We start from the raw sequence: 20,045 nt of genomic DNA on the forward strand, positions 1-20,045 counted from the left end.
TCTTTCCCCAGTCCAGCTGAGGAGGAGTGTGATAGAATGGCTTTGGTGGGCACCTGGCATCCAGCCAGGGTCCACCCATCACAACAGAATGTGCCTTTTTTCATTCAGTATCTATTTATTTAAATTATTTTCTGTAATTTTCTCCTAGGAGCATGAATCCCTGGTCTGTAAATATTATAGCATTAAAAATGCTGAATTTATTTGGAAAGTGTTTGCCTTATTAACTATTGGGAAAGATTCAGTTTGTTTTACACAGATATATTTGAAAATTGAGAGGCAGGCAACTTGGCTGACACCAAAATATATATTTATTTTCCTTCCTAAGTAGCTTTTTCTTCTGCTTGTTAGTAAGAAATGTCTTAATAAAAATACAGTATATTGTAAAGGGTTCCTTAAAGCCCCCCCCAAGTGTTCAATCCCACAAGTGTCATGAATAAATTTGCTGTCAAACCCTATTCTTGAGCTAGTTATATTCACATATGGAATTACTTACTGTCCTAAGGCTACTACACCTGAATAAATATGGTCTGTTTCTTTCCCTGAATTATGTATTGTCTTTACTTGGAAAAGTAAAGTTTTTTTTTTTATCATTCATCTTAGTTGAGGTGAAATCCTGGTGAACATTAAATACTTGGGTTCTGGAGTATCCTTTGAAATTGTTAAGCCAGTGTTAGAGAAAAAAATAAAAGCTAACTCTTAATTTGGCATAGAATCAAATTAGTATATAGCATTTGTATGAAGGTGGAAATTATATGATGATCTTTTCACATTTTTTTATATGCCATATTTATTATGTCTTATAATAAAAAGTATTAAATTTGTGTGTATTCAGATTTATGTATTGTATTTGATTTTAGTGTTGAGCTATACCTGACAGCTAAGCTTGCAGGAAGTAATTTTGGAATTATCTAGGATTTCTTAGCTGATGGATTATTAACTAAGTCTATGACTTAAATCTCTCTGGTGTAATTTCTGAATATTATTGAATTGGTCTTACTAGAATTTCTCTATTACTCTCATTTTTAGTGTGTGATGTCCCACGAGAGACAAATGATATCCATCTTTTCTATGCAAATATGCAAAAGATTCTCCTTTCTGTGGTCGGATATTCCACTTGTGATCAGGATGGCTTTCAGCAGTCTACTGGACCCCAATTGGAATTGGACAGGTATTGGAACCATAATTAATAATTATATGTATGTACTTATGTTTTTTTCTTGTGAGAGTGGTTAGGCATTGGAGCAGGTTGCCCAGAGTGGCTGAGAAGTTTTCATCTCTGAAGAAATTAAAAACCTGGTTGGGCAATGTCCTGAATTACCTGCTGTAGCTGCCCCTCCTTTGTGCAGGGGTGTTGGATTGGGTGATGTCCACAGGTCACTCCTCATCTCCACAACGTGTTGCACAGCATGCTGTTGCCTTCTTTCTCTATGCAGTACTTGTTTTCTCTGTATATGTTTTCAAATTATTTTATATTATTATCTTCTGAAGATAATTTTTTATTTTAATTCCTCTCATTCTAAATGGTACCTTCCACTTCCAAACATTCTGTGAAAAGCTGTGTCCTGTTATAGCTGCTGGATTGTTTTATACTTAATGGAGAATTGAATTAAATTGAGGACCCATGTAAAAAGTATTGTACTTCAATAATAAAATTTTGAGAAATACTAGGAGTAGGCCGTTGTAATTACTCATGAGATACTTTTTTGCTACTTTTGCCTAATGCAGTCTTATTTTCAGGTTGGAGAACTTTGTCACACATACTGCTGCAACTTTGGACGTTCTTCCTGTTAAAGGACCTCAGGGTACTTCTTTATCTGCAAAAAATAATGATCTAGCTCAGAATAAATCAGATGCTCAAGAGACTTGGGCTGTTACACCTGAGTATTTGATTTTGACATCTCCTACTCTTGGTAAGTATTTTTTGAAGTTAATGAAATAGCCACTTAAGTATTAAGATAACTATACTGCATAAGATGTTTGTAAGTGTGGATTGGCCAGTAATCTTTATGCAGACTTGATTTGAGCACAGTTTTGGATAAATCACCAGAGGTTATGTGCTCTGTGTATACATAAAGAATACGCTGCATACCCATGAAGTTTTAAAGGAACGTGAAGGTAAAATTAGGACAGAAAATGCTTTATTTTCATTGCTGCATGTCTTGATCTTGGGCATTTTTGTGAATTTTTGTATGTGTTAGCTTTTTTTTTGTGTTACAGGTGAAACGTCAGATACTAGACGTGTACAAATTCTCAACAATTCCAATCGAATATTGGCATTTGAACTTTCATGGCCAGCTCACTGCCTTACTGTAACCCCACAACATGGAGATGTTGAACCAGGGTAAGTATATTTCCATAAGTTCTTTATGTGTGAAAGTGTGGTGAGGTTTTGGAGGAATTTATTTTTAGCTTAACTGTATAACTAGTTTAGGAATTTTAGTTGATTTTTAGGAATTTACTTGAGTTTGCTTAGACTGCACCCTGAAACTATTTTAGCTCCAGGGTATAGACTTTTTGTCAACTAACATGCAAATCTAGCTTTTTTAGGACCTTATCCTTTTACAGTTGTGTATTATGGGAATGTTCTTCTGTCATAAGTAAAATTACCTCCATTCCAGGAGTTTTCTGTGCCTGGAAGTTCTATTATTATTGCATAGTTTTCAAGGAGTTGAATGGTCAGTGAAGCTGAAGCTTTAAAAATCTGTTTTCATAGTAGTTTTTTGTTTAAAATTTAGCTGTGCATTTAAAAACAAAAAACTCTTCTGCCCATCCCACAACCAGGAAACAACCCATAAATAACATTTCTTATAGAAGGCTTCTCTTCTGGGGACTTAGCATTTCTTTAGCAAATGTGCTGATACTCCTCACAACTTGATTTTGGGATTCTTTTTATTTGGAGAAAACTTGGTTTTGCCATTCAACCTTTGGCTTCTCAGTATCTGTAGGTATGAAAATAATGACAAGCCAGTGTCAGCTTGCCCATGCCTTAATTAGGGTATTCTTGGAAAAGTAATCATAATATCATTGTATATGTATATAAGACTTTTCACATATGGCAGCAAAGACTTCCACAACTTATGCTTGAAAGGTCTGCTCACCTCTCCCTTCTAAATTTCTGGTATTTTTAAGGTTCAGTTAAGACAGCTTCAAGAACCTGTTATTAAACTATTCTCATCTTCCAAAAAGTCTCCCACCAAAAAATAGGTTTTGCTTTCAGAATTATATTTCAGTAGTTGCTTTAACTTTGAAGTTGTTTACCCAAAATACTTTCTCTTCAGTCCTGCTTGGCTGATTGCATTTTAAACACTTAATTTCATATTCATGTAGATGTAAATTTCTGGGAAACTTTCATCACTGGTGAGAACAGAATAGAGTTCCATGGAAGGGCTAGGATATCTGCTACTCATTGCAAATTCAGTCAATGCCAAGAAAAATAATCTGAAAGAGCAGTAACAATGAATGACTTTCTAGTAGCTGTGAAAGTAAGGACATACTGAGTGTCTCATACCCCAAATTCAAGATTGTCTGGATGTCTTTTACAAAGAGGGTATTGAAGGCCTTCTGCAAGCAATTTTCTTGCAGTGTAGAATTTTAAAATGTGTTCACTGGAAAGGAGTGAGCAGAATCCTAACATTTTGGGTCCAAGTAAATAGTCTGGATCAAGAACAGAGGTCTGCAAGTAGGAAGCAGACCCATGGGAACAGCTGACTGAAGCACTGCAAGCTGCACTTGCCCAGTTCTCTATTTTTCATGACCATCTCCTCACAGTGCCAAGGGCAGTCAACCTGTCACAATAGGAGCCAGCCAGAATATTTTATACTCTGCACTGTGGGGGCTGGAGCCTGCAGAATTCTTGAGCTGAGTTAGGCCATGAAAAGAGATGATCTGATTTCTCAGTGATGGTGAAAGAAGATCCTGGGATCATGGCTTTTAAAGCTTAATTTATGGCATATCTCAGCACCTGAGATTTAACTATTTGTAGAGCCTCTTCACTTATCTTAAAAGTGCATCCTTTTTTTGGGTGGGCTAGTGACAAATGTTGTAGATGCTGATTCTAGTATGAGAGTCATGCTAGGTGATTTTTTAATTTTTTTTTTTTATTTTAGGGCCAGTACACTAATTCTGGTGAGTCCTAATCCATCACTTGCCACAAGGCCCATATTAATTCCTTGGAGTGGCCTAATCTATATCCATTGTGATAATGGACTAAAGGTATGTGGTTTACTTGAGACTTCAGATTGGAACTTTTTATTTTACTTTGCCAGTTCTAATAAAGTTGCTAAAACCTTGTAGATTTGAGTCAGAAGCTCTGTCAATGTCCATTATTCTTTTTAATTTGTGAAGTTCTCATAAAGAAAAGTAGTCAAGATGCCATTTTGTAAACTGATTTTTGGTTCGTAATCTCTGAAGAAATGCCATGATGTAGACACTAACTAAATTTCCAACAAAAGTGAACCCACCACTGCCTTATGCATCATTTTATAAGACACTATATATATATATGTACGTATGTACGTAGATGTGCACACATAAAAGTAGTTTGTATCATATTGTAAAATAAAAGAAGTTAAAAGAGAGTATTGGACAAGTCACCATAGCTCCTTTTGAGCTCCCTTAGGGTAATCTTGACCTTCTGGATGACAGGGATAAGGAATGTCTAGAACAGGTTGTGCCTCTTCACAGATCTTAATCCAAGACATTTCCCTGATAAAATTGAGGCATAGAAATAAAGTTTATGAAGCCAACAGTTTTTCTTTTTTCTGTGTAAGAGCAGAAGGACTCCTTGGTATTCTCTCCTAAAGAAACAGACTTTTTTTCTTATTTTTACAGTTAGTGTATGTTTTGAGTTATTTGTAACAATACATGGAGAGAGAAATAGACACTGAAAGGATAAAACTGTATCTACTTTCCTTTTGCATGGAGGGAAGTGTGAGCTATGATACAGAATTGCAAACTGCTTTCAAAAAACCCAAATAAACAGGGAAGTTGTTGAGAAGGAGATGATAACTGCACGCAGTTAACTGTGTTGTGTTCTACAATATGAGAAAAGGATTTAAGAAGTCTACTGGGACAAGTGTAGAGTATGTAGCAAAACCCATCAAATTCTAGGAAATCCTGTAATTAATAATGCTTTTGTCATTTATTTGCTACCTCTCCAAATCAGCAAAAAGTATGCTAAGACTTTACTAGCATTAATTGAAACTTCTAAAATTTCTAATTCTGTAGCAAAAGGGAACACAAAGCTCTTTCTGAATGAGGCAGCTCTGTTTCCATTATCTGCAACAAAGAATGTTGTAGGAATTGTCAATTAAACTAGTTGAAATTATTATTCCTGTTGAACTAAAAATGCCTAGATAGCAAATTTTCAGTCAATGTTCCTTTTCTCCTAAATTAAACTTATCCTAGAATCTTTAAACTTTTGAGGTTGGAGAAGATCTGGTGATGTAATGTATGAGAGCTTTCCTTTGTTGAAATGTAAAGCTGAACATCAGCTCTTGTGCGTAAACGAAATGGTTTGATTTATTGATATATCAATATTGACTGTTTAAAACTTTGCTTTTCTCCAAATTGTGCAATAGTTTATTAAAGTGCTTATTCAAGAGGCTGGCACTCAGAGCGTGTCTGGATCAGACTTTCCATGTAGAAGATGTGACATCATTACTCCACAGCCTGAAAATCCCACTGTTGATGTGCCAAAGCTTCTCCCCAGGTTCCCTCCAACAGAAATGCACATAAGGAACAGAAACATTGCTTTTCCTAAAACAAGACCTGGTCAAAGCTCAGGTAAGAGAAATTAGTTATTAAATATAGTATCTGTAATATCTTGTGTTCAGAGGCTTTGTGTACTATATTGCATGTTTGGGAATTTTAGTGCTTTGGTTTTGTTCGCTTAGTCTAATAAGTGTGAATGACCAGTTCCCCACTTCTGCCTTTAGTTTGAAATGCTTTTTGGGTTTTTTGGGTTGTGTTTTGGTTTTTTGGGAGTTTTGGGGGTTTTTTGCTATTGTTGGGTTGGGTTTGTTTTTTTGGTTTGGTTTTGTTTGTTTTGAGGGTTTTGTTTGTTTGTTATTGTTGTTTTTGGTTTGGGTTTTGTTTGTTGCCATTTTGTTGTCGTGTTGTTGTTTTGTTTTTGGTGTGTTTTTTGGTGGGTTTTTTTCCCCAGTTCTCCTTATACAGCACAGTCACACCTTTTTTGTGTGTACAGGCAAATCAGTTGCCACTATGATGAATCAGCTATGCTGTGCCTGGTAAAAGAGACTGTTAGAAGTGTCCACTTGAAACTCTTCTGGCTCAAGGCACCTTTGCAGTAGATCCCTTCTCATCTGCACTTATGCCAATAAGAGATGAGACCAATCTGTCTGGGTTTAGCAGGGAAATAAATGCTCTTCCTGAAGACAATAGGAGTCACAACAGCTGTTGTGAGGCTGGCTGTCCTTGTCTTGGTACATAGTGATTGAGGAGGACAGGGTCAATATTGGAGTCTGAAATGCTTGGACTGTACTTTTAGTTCCAGTAATGCTTAAAATTCTCAAAGTAACTCTATGGAACTCTCATTCTGTTATCTATAGACCAGGTTTTTTGTAGTACATACTTTTTTAGGCAATGAAGGTTTTTTTAATGATTCATTGCCACTATTTTTTTTCCAGCAGACTTGAGGACTTTCAAGACTTAATTTATCAGTAATATCTTGGGCTTTTTTGCTAAAATTATCAAAGTATTGTAATAATAATACTTTGGTGTTTATATATTTCCTATATAATTTATGTCTGCAACTTAAACTTTTTAAAGAGCTATTGTAGACTGAGATAATCTTCTAAGAATTTCTTTCCAAGAGACATATATTTGTATGCATGCTGAGTAACAAAACACATTATTTGTTACAAGTTTATTTGGTCCCAGTCTGGGATATTGTGTTTTGTCTCTGAATGATCAAATAATATCTTGGGAAGGAGTTGGATATCTTTTGGGGATTTTTTGGTGGAGTCTAAACTTCTTGTGTATAAGCTTCTACAAATTTTATGGCAGTGTGCTTTGCTTGAGTCTGCTCTTGAGATTTGTTATAATGAAAACTGTTTCCACTAAACTTGTGTTCATTTAGAGACACAGTTCCTGCTTAACTCTTTACACCAGGGATACTTGAACAAAGATATTTTGTGTGCTGGTCTGATATTTCTCTTTTAGAGAATTACCTGGAAATGGAGAATAAAGGGAATGAAAATCTGAAGTGGAAAATATCATCTTTTGCACCACCCTATATTAAAGTGAGTGAATGCTTGCATTGGGACTTTTATGCCAATCTCTGGGTTTTATTTTAACTTTTCTCTTCCTGCTGTGCTCTCTCTCTCCCTGCTGCCTCTCAAGGAAGAATATATATTTGAGCATGACCTCAGTTACAAAGGTTTTTTTCCTCTGTTCATATCAGGGAAATGTTTTGCTCCTTTTTTTCATCCCTGATGCGTTCCCTGACTATGAATCAATCAGTGCTCTGTGGTACAGTTTCTGCTTCACTTACTGCTTTACAGAGTTTGCTTGTGCTCATACAGTGTCATCATCCAGGTTGCATTAAGTAATCAAGCATAAATGAAAGATAAGTGTGTCTTTTTGGCTGCAGAATGCCAGACTTGTGTTGCTGAAATTGCACTGTACGTGGTGTCTCTGTAGAAATTTGAGTTAGGTCAAGGATATTTTAATTACAGTGCTGTTACCTGTGCCTAGCTGTTGATGTTTGTAAATGCTTCCCTATTTTTTGATAGTCTGAAATGCTGTGATGATTTTGGATTTTATGCTTGAATTATTATTATGCTCTATTGTTGTGAAACTATGAAAAATGGTTATTACTCTTAGCAGTACCCATGGGTACTTTGTCATGTTCCAGCCAGTGCACCACCTCTGAACTGTAAGTCAGTAGTAGTGGTGACTGGATTTAGCAGTTTCAGTCTCTATTAATTTTCTTTTAGGGAATCAGTTTTAATTCTTTACTTAAAAGTACTTTAATTGAGTGTATTTTCTTCAGTCTTCTGCAAGGGGGGTGTGTGTGTGGGTGTATTGTGTGGTTTCAGGCTATTTTTTTCCTTTCCCTTCAAATCTGACTCACAAATTGATTTGCAGGGTGTGGATGGAAGTGGCACTGTTTATAGGGTTCCTTACTCTGCTTTTGGATTTTCCCATGTTTCTGGTACCCTTGAAATTCATGAACAAGAGAAGGTAAACACTTATAAATATTTCTGGCATATTAATGTATCTCAATTGCAAAATAAGATCTTAAATAAGAAATAAATTTTATTTGATAATGATAAAATGTTGGCCTTTCAGTACTGGGCTCTGGAGTGTGTCAGATATTCTGCATCAGCCTAATTCAGCAGAGTTAATTCTAAGAATTCATGCATTCAAAGTAGTTTGATTTCAAAGTGGTGGTGTGTTTATGTTACTCTTTGGGGGTTTTTAAGGACAAATTATTTCAGAAGTGAGAATTATTTTAAATGTTTTGTAAAATTCCAGAAGAAAATGGCAAATAATCCTGGGTTCTTACAAAACTTGTGTAAGCACCTGATTCCCTTCCTTGAAGCATTCTTGCTATACTTGTTCAGGGACAGCTGTCTGCTCCTAAAGTTGGTTTCATTTGACTTGCAATTTTATCTCCTGGCCAGTAGAGGGTTTCATAACCACAATTATAAAGCACATCCACGGATAGACTGAATGGATTTATAAGGTCTTTCCTCCCTCATCTTCTCTCGTCATGCTACTTGAGTTCTGTCTTTTCATCTTCCTTAAAATCTATCTTTTCATTGTTATGGATAATTATTTCCATAGAGATGCAATTTGTAATCTATTTACAAGAACAAAAAACCTATTCCTGACCAGTTTCATAGTAATTTCGTAAAATTGCAAGCCATTATTTGAATTTAAACAATTGTATTTGCCTTAGCAATCCTTGTTCAGGCCTATTTGACTAACATTTACATCATTGGCATGCCAGGCTGTGGGCTGGAGCTGATAAGGTACAGTGCTATCATGGCTGGCTGGTTTTTTTGCAGTGGATATTATGATTGGCTAATGAGATGTAGTTGTAGTGATCTATTCTAATCTGCTGCTCTCTTTCTCTTCTTCCCTCACCCTCAGTTCTGAAAGTTTATTCCTGAATTCACCTGGTACAGCACTATATGGAGACAAGGCATTGTTACGTAGGTGACATTTAAGGATGATCAAATTCATAGGTTGCAAGTTGGTTTAAATTATAGGCCTTCTAATAATTGTAGTGCAGGAATTTCAGATTTGGAGCTGGAGGAGTTGAGTTGTTCACAACTTAGTTGCCAGAGGAAGGAAGTTTTTTCAGGTGCACATATTTCCCTTCCTGGTCCCCTTTCTCTCCATTTTACTAACAGAAATAATTGTGCCAGCACTTGCTGGCTTTGCTTAAAGCAGATTATCTGAACTCAAGTTTTGTTCAAAACTGCTTGCACAACATATTTCATCCATTTTTTCCACTTGCGGGCAGAGGAGGATTAGCTAGTTGCATAGTTTTCTGCAAGATCACCTGTGTGTTCTGTAGTGTGTAAATTTTGTTTTGGCTGAACAATAACTTTGTACAGGTTAAATTGTGAAGATCCTGAACCTGAAGATTATTAGTGTTCTGCAAAAAAAATTTTTTTTTTTTTTTTTCAGGTTGCTGTAATTTTTTCACCTAGAGATACAGGAGATTACTCCCAGTTCTGGGACCTTGAGTATTACTCAGTTGGAAATCCAAGCAGGAAATACAAATTAAAATTTCAGCTTTCTGGAAATGTGAGTATATAAAACCTATAAACACTGTTTGAACTCCAATTTTTGATAACATCTTGATTTTACTGTACACTTCTCTTTCATGTATACATTGGTCTATTCTGGGAAAACTCAACCCTGCTAGTATTTTTGCTGGGTTATATTGTGTTTTTTTCCTTATGTTCCTCTTTCTTATGTGATAATGCATTATCTTTTGCCATTTATGATATGAAACTATTTAGTTCAAAGAGACTAGAGACAAATTTACATTCTACGGGAATTGTTTCTGTAGACAAAGGTATTTCTATCAGTTTTGTTTGTTATTTTGCTTGCTGGTTTTATTTTTGTAAATAAGTAGTTGACTAACTGACCTTTGCTATAATACGTAACTCAATGTAGTTTTGAAATTTTCAAGTATCCATCTTACAAATGGGTCTTTGTGTCTCTAATAAAACCTGCTTCAGTATTTTATCAGAGTAACAATGTAGGTGGGGATAATTGTGAAATTTATATATGGCAGCAACTGGGTTTGAGCTTCCCTTTGCTCCCCTTTTGTTCCTCAGCTCAAACTTCATGGTAAGGCTTGGAAGAAGTGGGTTGGGAGTTGCAGCTGGATTTTTGTGCTCTCTCTCCTTACCATCCTTTTTATCCCATCTATACAAGAGGAATTTACCTAGGACAGAGGATTTATTACCATAAGGAAGAATTAATTATAATGATTAGTTAAATAAGCTGAATGTGAAGAGCTTTCTACATTCAGTATGGCATGATTGCTATCTGTGCTTTGCTGTCCTCTTTAGAAGGTTTGACTTGATTTTTCTAAGAAGTCCACTCAAAGATTTGGGATCTTTCTTTGGAGTATTAAGCATGCTTCAGTAGTAAGAACCTTACTTATCCTTCTTACATTTGTTTTGTAGGTTCCTTGTTCTTTCCAAATTAATTGTGTTGAAAGAGTACTTGTAAAAAGGTTTAATATTAAACAACTGCTGATTTTTTTTTTTCTGTATAATGTTTGATTTTAGAGGGTTTTTTATGAAACTTTCATCAAATTCTTTGGTCATAATTTTCCTGAAAATGAGGAAAACATCTAAATCATTTGTCTTTTTAAAGCTGGTTGAAGTGTGGAGAAGATTAATTCTTTAACAGAACTCTAGAGTTTTAAGGAAGTCTCTTCTTAAAACGTGACTAGTTGTCAGAGTTGTGTAAATCTTTGAGCTGCATGACTTGATATTAATGTTTTCAAACTACTACTGTGTCAGATTTGTTCTTGGTTTTTTTCAGATCTGTTAACAATTAGATCTTGATAGCATCTTGCACATGGGAAAAAAGTTAGTAGAAAATACTTGAAATGCATGTCACGATCATTTTCAGAAAGATTTGAAAAGGAAGTACTGTATTTATCAGCTAGGTAGGGAACATCTGTTCAGAAGAGGGATCAACACAGAACATTTAGAGTGTTGCAGCTTTTAGTTGAGAAGGCAAGACAAGTGAATCATAATCTGTTATCTTCTTGGGATCAAGAGTTTAGGCAGTGTAACTAAAACTTTGAAAAGGACTGGGAATCTGGTGGCTTTGCTGAGGCAGGGGGCTACAGCTGTGGTTAGTGTGACTTTTGATAGAATAAAGGGGGAAGAGTGACTGACTGTCATTCAGAGTGACTGAGTGATGTTTATTTATAGCACCACTTCAGAAGAAATGAAAAATTTGAAAGAGCTCAGTAAGGAACTAAAAGAACATTAAGTTAGGAAAATCAGTGGCACATACCACTTTAAGCTTTTTCCTGACAAATTAATTTACTGTAATTTTGATTATGCTCTACATGTGTTTGCAGTCCTCACCATTGGAAACTGTAGTCAGGAGTTCAGCTCATCATGTCTCTGAAAGCAGTCTCAGAGACAGAGGAAGGAGGGATTCTCTGTGTGCTCTGAGCCCCAGCCTCTCAGTGCTGGTCATTCCAAGTTTTGTCCTTTCCTGAGGAACATTTGCTCCTGCTGCTGGGAGCTGCTCCTGGGGGCTCTTTGAAGATCATTGAGCTGAAAATGAATATTGTGCACAGGAGTCTTGGACTGGTATTTGGGTCTAACTATCAGTCTCTTCTGGGTGAACTGGCAAGCACCTGCCACAAGGCTGAGACAGCAGCAAAGTCCTGACTGCTCCTTTAGCATCTATAAAGTTGAGGACTTTATAAAGAACCTCTGCTATTTTTAAGATATTACAAATGTTGAATGCATGCCATTTTTTAATTTACATGGTTTATGTACTTTAAAAAGTTAAATAATGTATATAAGTAACAATAAATAAGTTTGAAAGTATCAGCAGCACAGAGCTTCATTATCTTTGTGTATCTCAGAAGTGAGAAGGGGGAAAACCTTTTTAAACTCTGTGAGAAAAATAATTCCAATTTTCAAGGTATATAAATTTCTGTGTTCCTGAGGTGTCTTTGGAACTGCAGTGCTCAATTGTAACCATTTGGAATGTTAATGTAGTGCTCTCATTTGAAACAGCAGAAGTCAGTACAGGCTGTGGTAAAGCAATCAGTATTTCAAGATTCCCTTATCAAGACTGGGGTAACTTCTGATCATTTTCCATAATGTACCTTATTCTCATGCAGTCAAATTGCCTTTTGATAAATTAGAATTTTAATGATAACAGGCATGATGTCCACTGTTTTTCACTATGTGGAAAAATAAAAGCTCTTGAAACGACACATCCCTTCTTGTCTTTATCAGGTTCTACTGGGGTTCATGGGTTATTTGCAACTGAAAAATATATTCTGTAAAATAAGATTAAGAATTTTTTTTTTATGGCTGCTGCTATTTCTGACAGACTGATTAGCAGCTCTTTCAATAGAAGAAATGAATGTCTAAAAGACAAGTTTGTCATAGCAGCTCTATTGAAGATGAATCTATTTTTTTCATCTTCCCTGCGTCAGGGAATCAACTGCTTGTCTAAAACGTCAGCACCATTTCAAAAATTGACATAATGTTGTACAACCATAAGTGTAGGAGGTTCTTTTGGTTCTTTAACTTTGTTTAAGATGTTGTGACCCAAGGGGACTCCAAAGAATATCTGGCAAGATTCACTCAAGATTCACTGGCAAGCAACATGGAATTTGAAATTGATTATTTGTCCAATTATTCCCATTGGGTGATCTGGTCTCCCTGTGTTAGAATACCCTAAATGGGGGTCTTGGTGATGATAAATATTTTGGCCTAATTTCTGAATATAGAAAATACCATATAGTGCATTATCTGTTTCTCCCTCTCTGGAGAGGCCTTTCTTTGAGAAGGATGTATTGTTCATAGTACAAAATTATTACCAAGCTTTTTGCTGTCTTGAGAATTCAGATTATCATGCTGACTTATGTCTTCCTTCTTTCTGAGCAGTTGTTTAGCCACCTTGGTTGTTCTTGAGGCATGTGGGCATAATATCTGCAGAGGAAGTGAGGGGTTTTTTGGCTTTTAGTAAGATCTTGATTGCTTGCAGCCTTTTTGAGATTCCACCTGCACTCCTAGTTTGTTGTGAACTGTCTTGTAATAAGTAAGTATTTGTAAAGCACAGAAGCCTGTTGATGTAGTCCTCCTAACTAATTGCTTCCATCATGATGATCCAGACTCTCATGCTCCTGAAAGATTACTCTTGAAATAAAAAGTCTTGGATTGGGTTAGGGGAATGACTTACATTCCTGAATACTTAAGTACTTTTGAACTTGAAGTTTACAATCTTCTCTGGTTTTGCCAACAGAGTACTAAAGCAGAAAATGAAACGCCAGTCGTGAAATCTTCTCCAAGTGCCCTTAAGAAAACTGAGCTTGCAGTTACACCAGAAAGGAAAGCTTACCCTGAAGGACAACCAAAAAGAATAAAGTATGTATGGACAAAACCTGACAAGAGTGTGTCTGCAGCTGGGCAAGGGGGTGAGAGAGCAGAGCCCAATTCCACAACCAAAACCTTTTTTACCATTGGGACATCTGTGGGGTGGAGCAGGCTTCACAGAGAGTCTGTGCAGTCCCTGTCCTCAAATGGTTTTGGGATTTACCTGGTCAGCTTGCTCTGACCTCACATCTGACCCTGACTGGAACAAGAAGTTGGGCTACAAACCATCTGAATATCTTCTGCCCTGAATGATCCTATGATTCTATGTTAGAATAAGCAGCTGTAAAAAACAGACTTGCCAAAAACTCTTGGTGGCTTTGTATTATTCAATCTTCCATGCTTTTTGTTTTCAGTTGAGTTTCTGAGTTGTCTAACTATGATATGCTGTGGTGAATGAAGTGGTCTTGGCAGTAGAATTTTGTCTATGCTTTTTATATATTTGCCTTTTGGATACTCCAATTGACTACGAAGTACTGCATGTCTTAACCTTGCTGTTCAGTCTTAAGTTAATTGTCAGTTCTTTTACAATGGGATGATGTGAATATGGCAGGAGAGTAAAACAATTGGTCAAATCTGCAATCTTTGATAAGACTCTAGGTCTCTGGTAAAGCATATGGGGGAAAAATTCAGACTGTGAAAGTACATATAAGGAAATTCCTATATATTTATGCCAGAGTGATACTTTGATTATTCTTTCTAGCTAAAATATCTTGCCTACAAAACTTGAAGTGAGAGAGTAGATGTTTTCTGGATCTTTCCATTTTTTCTGATTTATTCTCAGAAAATACACTTGTTACTTCAAGTATGCAATCAACATACACTGATCATACAGGTCAGAAATGTTAATATCCTAAATTCCTTTTTCAAATCAGACAAAAAGAGGTCATTCAAGGGGTGTATGCGCCAGAAGATGTCTACGTTTTTCCTCTAACCAGAATTGGGGAAGCATGCACGTTAAAGGTGCACTTGCGGAATAACTCCCGTACAACACACGTGGTGAGTCTGACAGATTTAATCTTAAATAGATACTTGTAAGTCCTTTCAGTTGCTCAACTGCACTGGTTTTTTCTCTTTTACTCTTGACAAAGATTGCAATAGGACATGTCTTAGTTTGCTAGTACCAAAAATCAATATTTGAAGAATTTTGATGTGTAATTTTTCTGTTTTATCTGACTGAATAACTGAGTGTATTTGTAATATATTAATAGTAAAGTATGGTAGATCATAGTTTGCATAGGTTTGTTATTATTCTGATTTGTTGATTTTAGTTTTTTTAATTAATTCAAAATATTGAGGTTATTTTTTTTTCTTTACTGTTCACTATTTTTAAACCCTGGGTGTGTGTAAAGCTGTATTTGTAAATGACCTGATTTATCTTACACGTCATAAATTGAATATGATGGGCTTAAATATAGTGCAATTTTAAGCATTTTGTATTAAATTACAGCTGAAATTTGTAAGTCCCAGGGAGCCTTTCTACATCAGGCACTTGAAATACTCTCTAAGGTGAGTAATGCATACGCTAACATTTCCTCCTAACAAAAAAATTAAGTAATTCAGTAAGATAAATATTTTCTATATATGTACAGTGCTAAAATGTACATATAAATATTCTGGATTCTTTTGTTTGTGGTTGCTGGTGTGGTGGGGGGAGGGGGTTGTGAGGCTTTTTGGGTGGGTGGGTTGTTTTTTTTGGTTTTTTTTTTTTTTTTTTTTTGTTGTTGTTGTTGTTTTTTTTGGTTTTTTTTTTGGGGGGGGGGGTTTTTTTTTTTTGGTTAAACTATACCCTCTAATTTCTGTTCGAAACAGAATGAGCCCACACAGTTATTTCTGCATCTGTCAATTTCTTCACTGCAAATTGTTTCTAACAGTGCTGCTGCTTTTAATGTTAAGCCTAAAGCTTCATGTAACCATTTGGCATGCTGTGCACAATCAAGTCACTCCTTCCATTTATACTGTCTGCACAACAGACCAAGCAAATTGCCTTCATCATGCTTCTAATTTGACAAACCTGCAGAGCTGCATCAAAGATTCTCTGCAAACACAAGGTTTCAGTAGCCACTGGAATTGTCTGGTCATACCAACTGTTTCAGCATTTTACCTGCATAAAAGAAATTTTTGAGTTAGTGATAGCAGTCCCTAAAAAAAACCCCAGTCATCTGTGGAGTTCATTACAAGTATGTGCCAGTAGTATTAGTCATCTCTTCAAGAAGTGCAGCATCTCACATGCTCATCTGCAACAGTGGGATTGTCAGGAAGCAGAAATGCAACTGTTTTATTAGAAGTGGTACAGCATACATTCTCAGTGTTTTAACAGGTTCCCATTTTAAACACAGGAAAGCTAAGGCTATAGAGAGCAGAAATTGTGAGCAAATTGTAAATGGAGTCAGATATTCTGCCTCCTAATCTGCCCCACATTTATCACAGAGACAGGGCTGTGGTGGTGTTAGCCAGAGGTATTCAAGGTATTCTTAAGGCCACTTCTCAGTGCCAAGTGTTGTAACCCCTCTTAGGCTTGTGTTAGTGCTTCAATTTAAATGTCATCTTTATATTAAATATTTCACATGAGAAGACACAGAAGGGTTTTTTTTGGGGGTAATGACCAGGATAACATCTATTCAAATAAAGACAACTACCTGGATCTGTCTGAGGCTGTACAGCAGCACACAAAGGACGGGATGACTTGATTTAGACATCCTTGACAAAAAAATAGTAACTTCACTAGAAGATACTTTGATATTTCAAAAATATTTTTGAGGAATGCTGTAGAAACTATTTGGTATATTTTCTGCATGAGATTATGCACTCCTACTGCATTTATCTAAAGTAGACTTAACAAGTTTAAAAGTCAGTCTTCTACTTTTTTCCTAGTAATTTTGGCAGTTTTTTCTTTGGTTGTAAATACTAGCCTTTCCTATTTAAAAAAAAATAATTTCTCTGAAGTCAACATAATGCTCTCCCATTTATGAGCATAAAGCACAGAAGATGTGCTTGACTTGGATAGATGTTTTTTTAAAAAGTGTTAGAAGTGTTGTAAAAGGCTTTTATTCAGGAATAGCATCAAGGAGGATATCAGTAAAGCTGCCGGCAACTGTTTCCTTCTAAACTTGGCATCTAAGGAAGTAATGGTCAAAACTAATTGGATGAGAAGACTCTTTGCAGGAACTTGAAATATTAGTCTGTAAATAAGAGTATAAGAGTAGAAAGTGCCATCTACCTTTATGTTTTTTGCCAAAAAATTGTAATGTACTAAATGTGGTCTATTGGATGCTCGTAATTTTGAGGGCCAAATTTAAAAGTAATCCTGTGTAATCAAGTTTTAAATCTAGATAAAGAAAGTGAAACTTTGTATCTAACATCAAGAGTCTTGTCCTTCAGAATTTGGTGTAGTGGTTTTGCCAGTTCTTCAGTTGATTATGCAATCCCAAGTACCAGTACACAGCACTGCTGTGGAATTCTGTCTCCACTTTACACCCAAAAGAGTTCTATTTGTTGACAGACTAGAATTTCTTTCTTCCACTGCAAGGAGAATACTTTTAACAATATGACTCTTAAGTGATACAAAAGTATGAATAAAGCATTAAAAAATGACAAATTCCTGTTTCTGGAAGGACTACCAGGTTGCTATGCCTACTTTAAGCTTGAGAACAAAAGTGTCCCAATTTTACTGCTTTCAAAAGCCATCTGATTACAGAATAGTATGTTTTCCAAATACTACTATAAGGTAAAGCTGTTTGTTGAGTTGTTCCCTTCACTAATTATTTTTGTTTCCAGTAGCCGCCCTTCTGGGTGTCAGTGGTCACTGTTCATTGATGAACCATCTGGTTACTATGACTTACACTGGGCTAACTGCCCATACTCTTCTTTTTCAACTTACTGCAGTGTTGTGTGTCTTTTCTCAGTTGTGAGAATTACAAAACAGACACATGATGTCTGATTTATTCTGCTTTTAGGGAAGAACAATAATGTGTTTAGCACCCACCCAATGGACACCTGAATTTAGAGATCAAGAGGAATTCAATATGGTTGTCATTTGCTAAGAACTGCTCTGCCTCAGTACTATTCAGGCCATATGGTACATACACTGGAAATTAAAATTTGACAGCCAGATGTGGCCATCTTTTTGAAAGAGCAATACCTAACTTACTGTTAAGTTTTTGATAAAGTGTAAGTTTGAGAATGGTAATATTGTTCTTTTTGAGTAAGTGTTAATGTATCAGGGAGCATACATATATTATTTTGGAGATGATACAGACTTCTGCATCTCTTCTGGCTTTCTACTGAATTTACTTTTACTTCTGTAAATTCTCAGGTGGCCTAGTTATATGCAGCTTCACACTCTATTCCTACTAAAATTTATGTTTTCTAACATAATGCAAGTTACAGATTAAATAGTCATACTGATGTCCTTCACTTTAAAAAATTAATTTTCTGTTAAATGAGCTGAGTAAATATCTTCAGCCTGTATATCATAGATGGTTAAAAAGACAGACACTGCCAGATTTGTTATACAGCACTTGGCAGTCAAGTATGAGACATGAAGCTGATTTGGTTGTAGTCCTTTGGTGCACTGTTGGATGTAGTTCACTATGGTACAATCAGTACTTTATTTTTGTATTCACCTGACGAAAAAATGCAGTAGCATCCCAGTCTTTATTCTAAATGTGTAGGCTCTTATTTGATTGACCAGGATGTTGTAAGAAAAAAATCGCTGGTGTGGTTACTTGAGCACTAAGGATGATACCAGCAAATGAGAATTGTGTGTAAGGCAGGTATTACGCTTTCAGATGTGGTAAGGGATAGAGTAGAAGGGTAAAATCACAGACTGATTGTAATAGCTTGAATTAGTGTAGAGAAAAGGAGTACAAAAAGGTAGGAACACTGTGAGAAAAAGTAGGAGAAATAAGTGCATTCCAGCGGACTTTGGACAATACTATGCACTCTTAAGGAAAGGAAAATGAAGGAATAGTAAAAGCAAACAAAACTGTCTTTTCTGTTTCTACTAAGTGGGGATGTTCTGTAATTCCTTAGTTTGTGCCTGTTACTGCCACCTGTTTCAGAGCTGGATGTTTCTATTGGATGCCATGGAATCCAATAGACTGCCACTCAGAATTTTCAGCTATTGTTTTTACTTATATTTTTAAGTAATTCAGTCTAGGCTTTTGGCAATTAACACAGATACCCATTACATTTGATATGTTTTTTATGTAATCCAAATAGAAGAGGAAAAATGGTGTAAGAAAAATGGTGTAAGATTTCTAAAATGCTGTTTGAGGATGGATGTACTGATTTACAATAATTCAACAAAATATTTCTTAATGTGGAGGCAATTAAAAGTAATAGAATTTAGTAGCTTCAAATGCATGGATTTCAGAAAAGACTTGGAAATCTTAGTGTACTTGTGTGGTGTTTGAAGGGAAGAAATGTAGTCATTTTGCTCTAAATAAAGTTTATGCACTGTCAGTATTGCCAAGAGGCAGACCAAGCTTACCAAGGTAAAGCAGCAGTAAAGTATTGTATTACTTTGTATAATCAGAAGGAAAAAATTACCTTGAAGATGAAAACCCTTTAGAAGAAAAATAGATAATCAAATCTGTAAAACTAAACTTGATCATCTGGTGCACATCCAGTATACCATTGTGGTGAAAATCTAAACTAGACAAGAATTTGTCTATCAGGTAGTATTTACTTGTTTATTAACAATTTCTATGCCCACAATTGCCTTTTTAGATCCTGTCACTACATTGCTGTGCCCGTCCAGTTCAAGCCAAAGGTAGAAGGAATGTTTGAAGATGTCTTCGTTGTGCTGACAAGCAGATATGGCCCAATTAAAATTCGGCTTTATGGTAAAGCTATTGCAGAAAAATAGAACAGATTTTTATCTGTTTATAAGAATTTATAACAGTTAATGTAATTTAAAATATTAAAAGATTTGCTACTACATTTCCTTACTAATGTCCTACTTGTTTTGCCCTGTGATGCTGCTTTGATGAAAAGTCTTCTGTAAGATAAATTATGGTGCTTGTTTCACAAATCTGTTTTGATAGTAAAAACAGTGAGAAATAACATTGTATGTTGTAAAGTTACCATTTTATAATTTATGTTTCTGCACTTTTAAAGGAAATGGAAGTTTTGTATTTTTGCATTTATTAGAAATAGCTAGATACTGATATATTTTATTTTAAACATTGTAAATTCAGAAATAAAATCTATTTGTAAACAGTTGGTTCTACCTGATTTCTGTCTGTTTCAGAGAATTGTTTGCTGTACGTAAGGGATCAAGCTGCCTTCCCTTAGACAATGCTAAATTTCTGGGGGGCTGTGAGGGAACAGGGGTAGGCACTGCAGTCTAGAAGCTGATCTATGAATATCACATTTCCATGAGGTAATGCTGGGATCTGACAATCAGCC

General features: G+C 35.8%; 1 protein-coding gene across 1 annotated transcript in view; it reads left to right on the forward strand.

Moving 5' to 3' along the window:
- The window catches only part of CEP192 (centrosomal protein 192), a 75,018-nt gene extending 55,220 nt beyond the window's left edge, over positions 1-19,798 (forward strand). The window contains exons 44-55 of the mRNA XM_054285438.1: positions 1,027-1,168; positions 1,738-1,910; positions 2,218-2,341; positions 4,107-4,212; positions 5,580-5,784; positions 7,183-7,262; positions 8,110-8,205; positions 9,664-9,783; positions 13,504-13,625; positions 14,507-14,630; positions 15,082-15,140; positions 19,365-19,798. Coding sequence (XP_054141413.1) covers positions 1,027-1,168; positions 1,738-1,910; positions 2,218-2,341; positions 4,107-4,212; positions 5,580-5,784; positions 7,183-7,262; positions 8,110-8,205; positions 9,664-9,783; positions 13,504-13,625; positions 14,507-14,630; positions 15,082-15,140; positions 19,365-19,503 — 1,490 coding nt within the window. The 3' untranslated portion in view covers positions 19,504-19,798. The remainder of the gene's footprint in view (positions 1-1,026; positions 1,169-1,737; positions 1,911-2,217; positions 2,342-4,106; positions 4,213-5,579; positions 5,785-7,182; positions 7,263-8,109; positions 8,206-9,663; positions 9,784-13,503; positions 13,626-14,506; positions 14,631-15,081; positions 15,141-19,364) is intronic.
- Positions 19,799-20,045: the final 247 nt, after the last annotated feature.

Source organism: Melozone crissalis, unplaced genomic scaffold (assembly GCF_028551555.1).
Source record: "Melozone crissalis strain CALT ecotype California unplaced genomic scaffold, PUWL_Pcris_2 ptg000042l_1, whole genome shotgun sequence".
Lineage (NCBI taxonomy): Eukaryota > Metazoa > Chordata > Aves > Passeriformes > Passerellidae > Melozone > Melozone crissalis.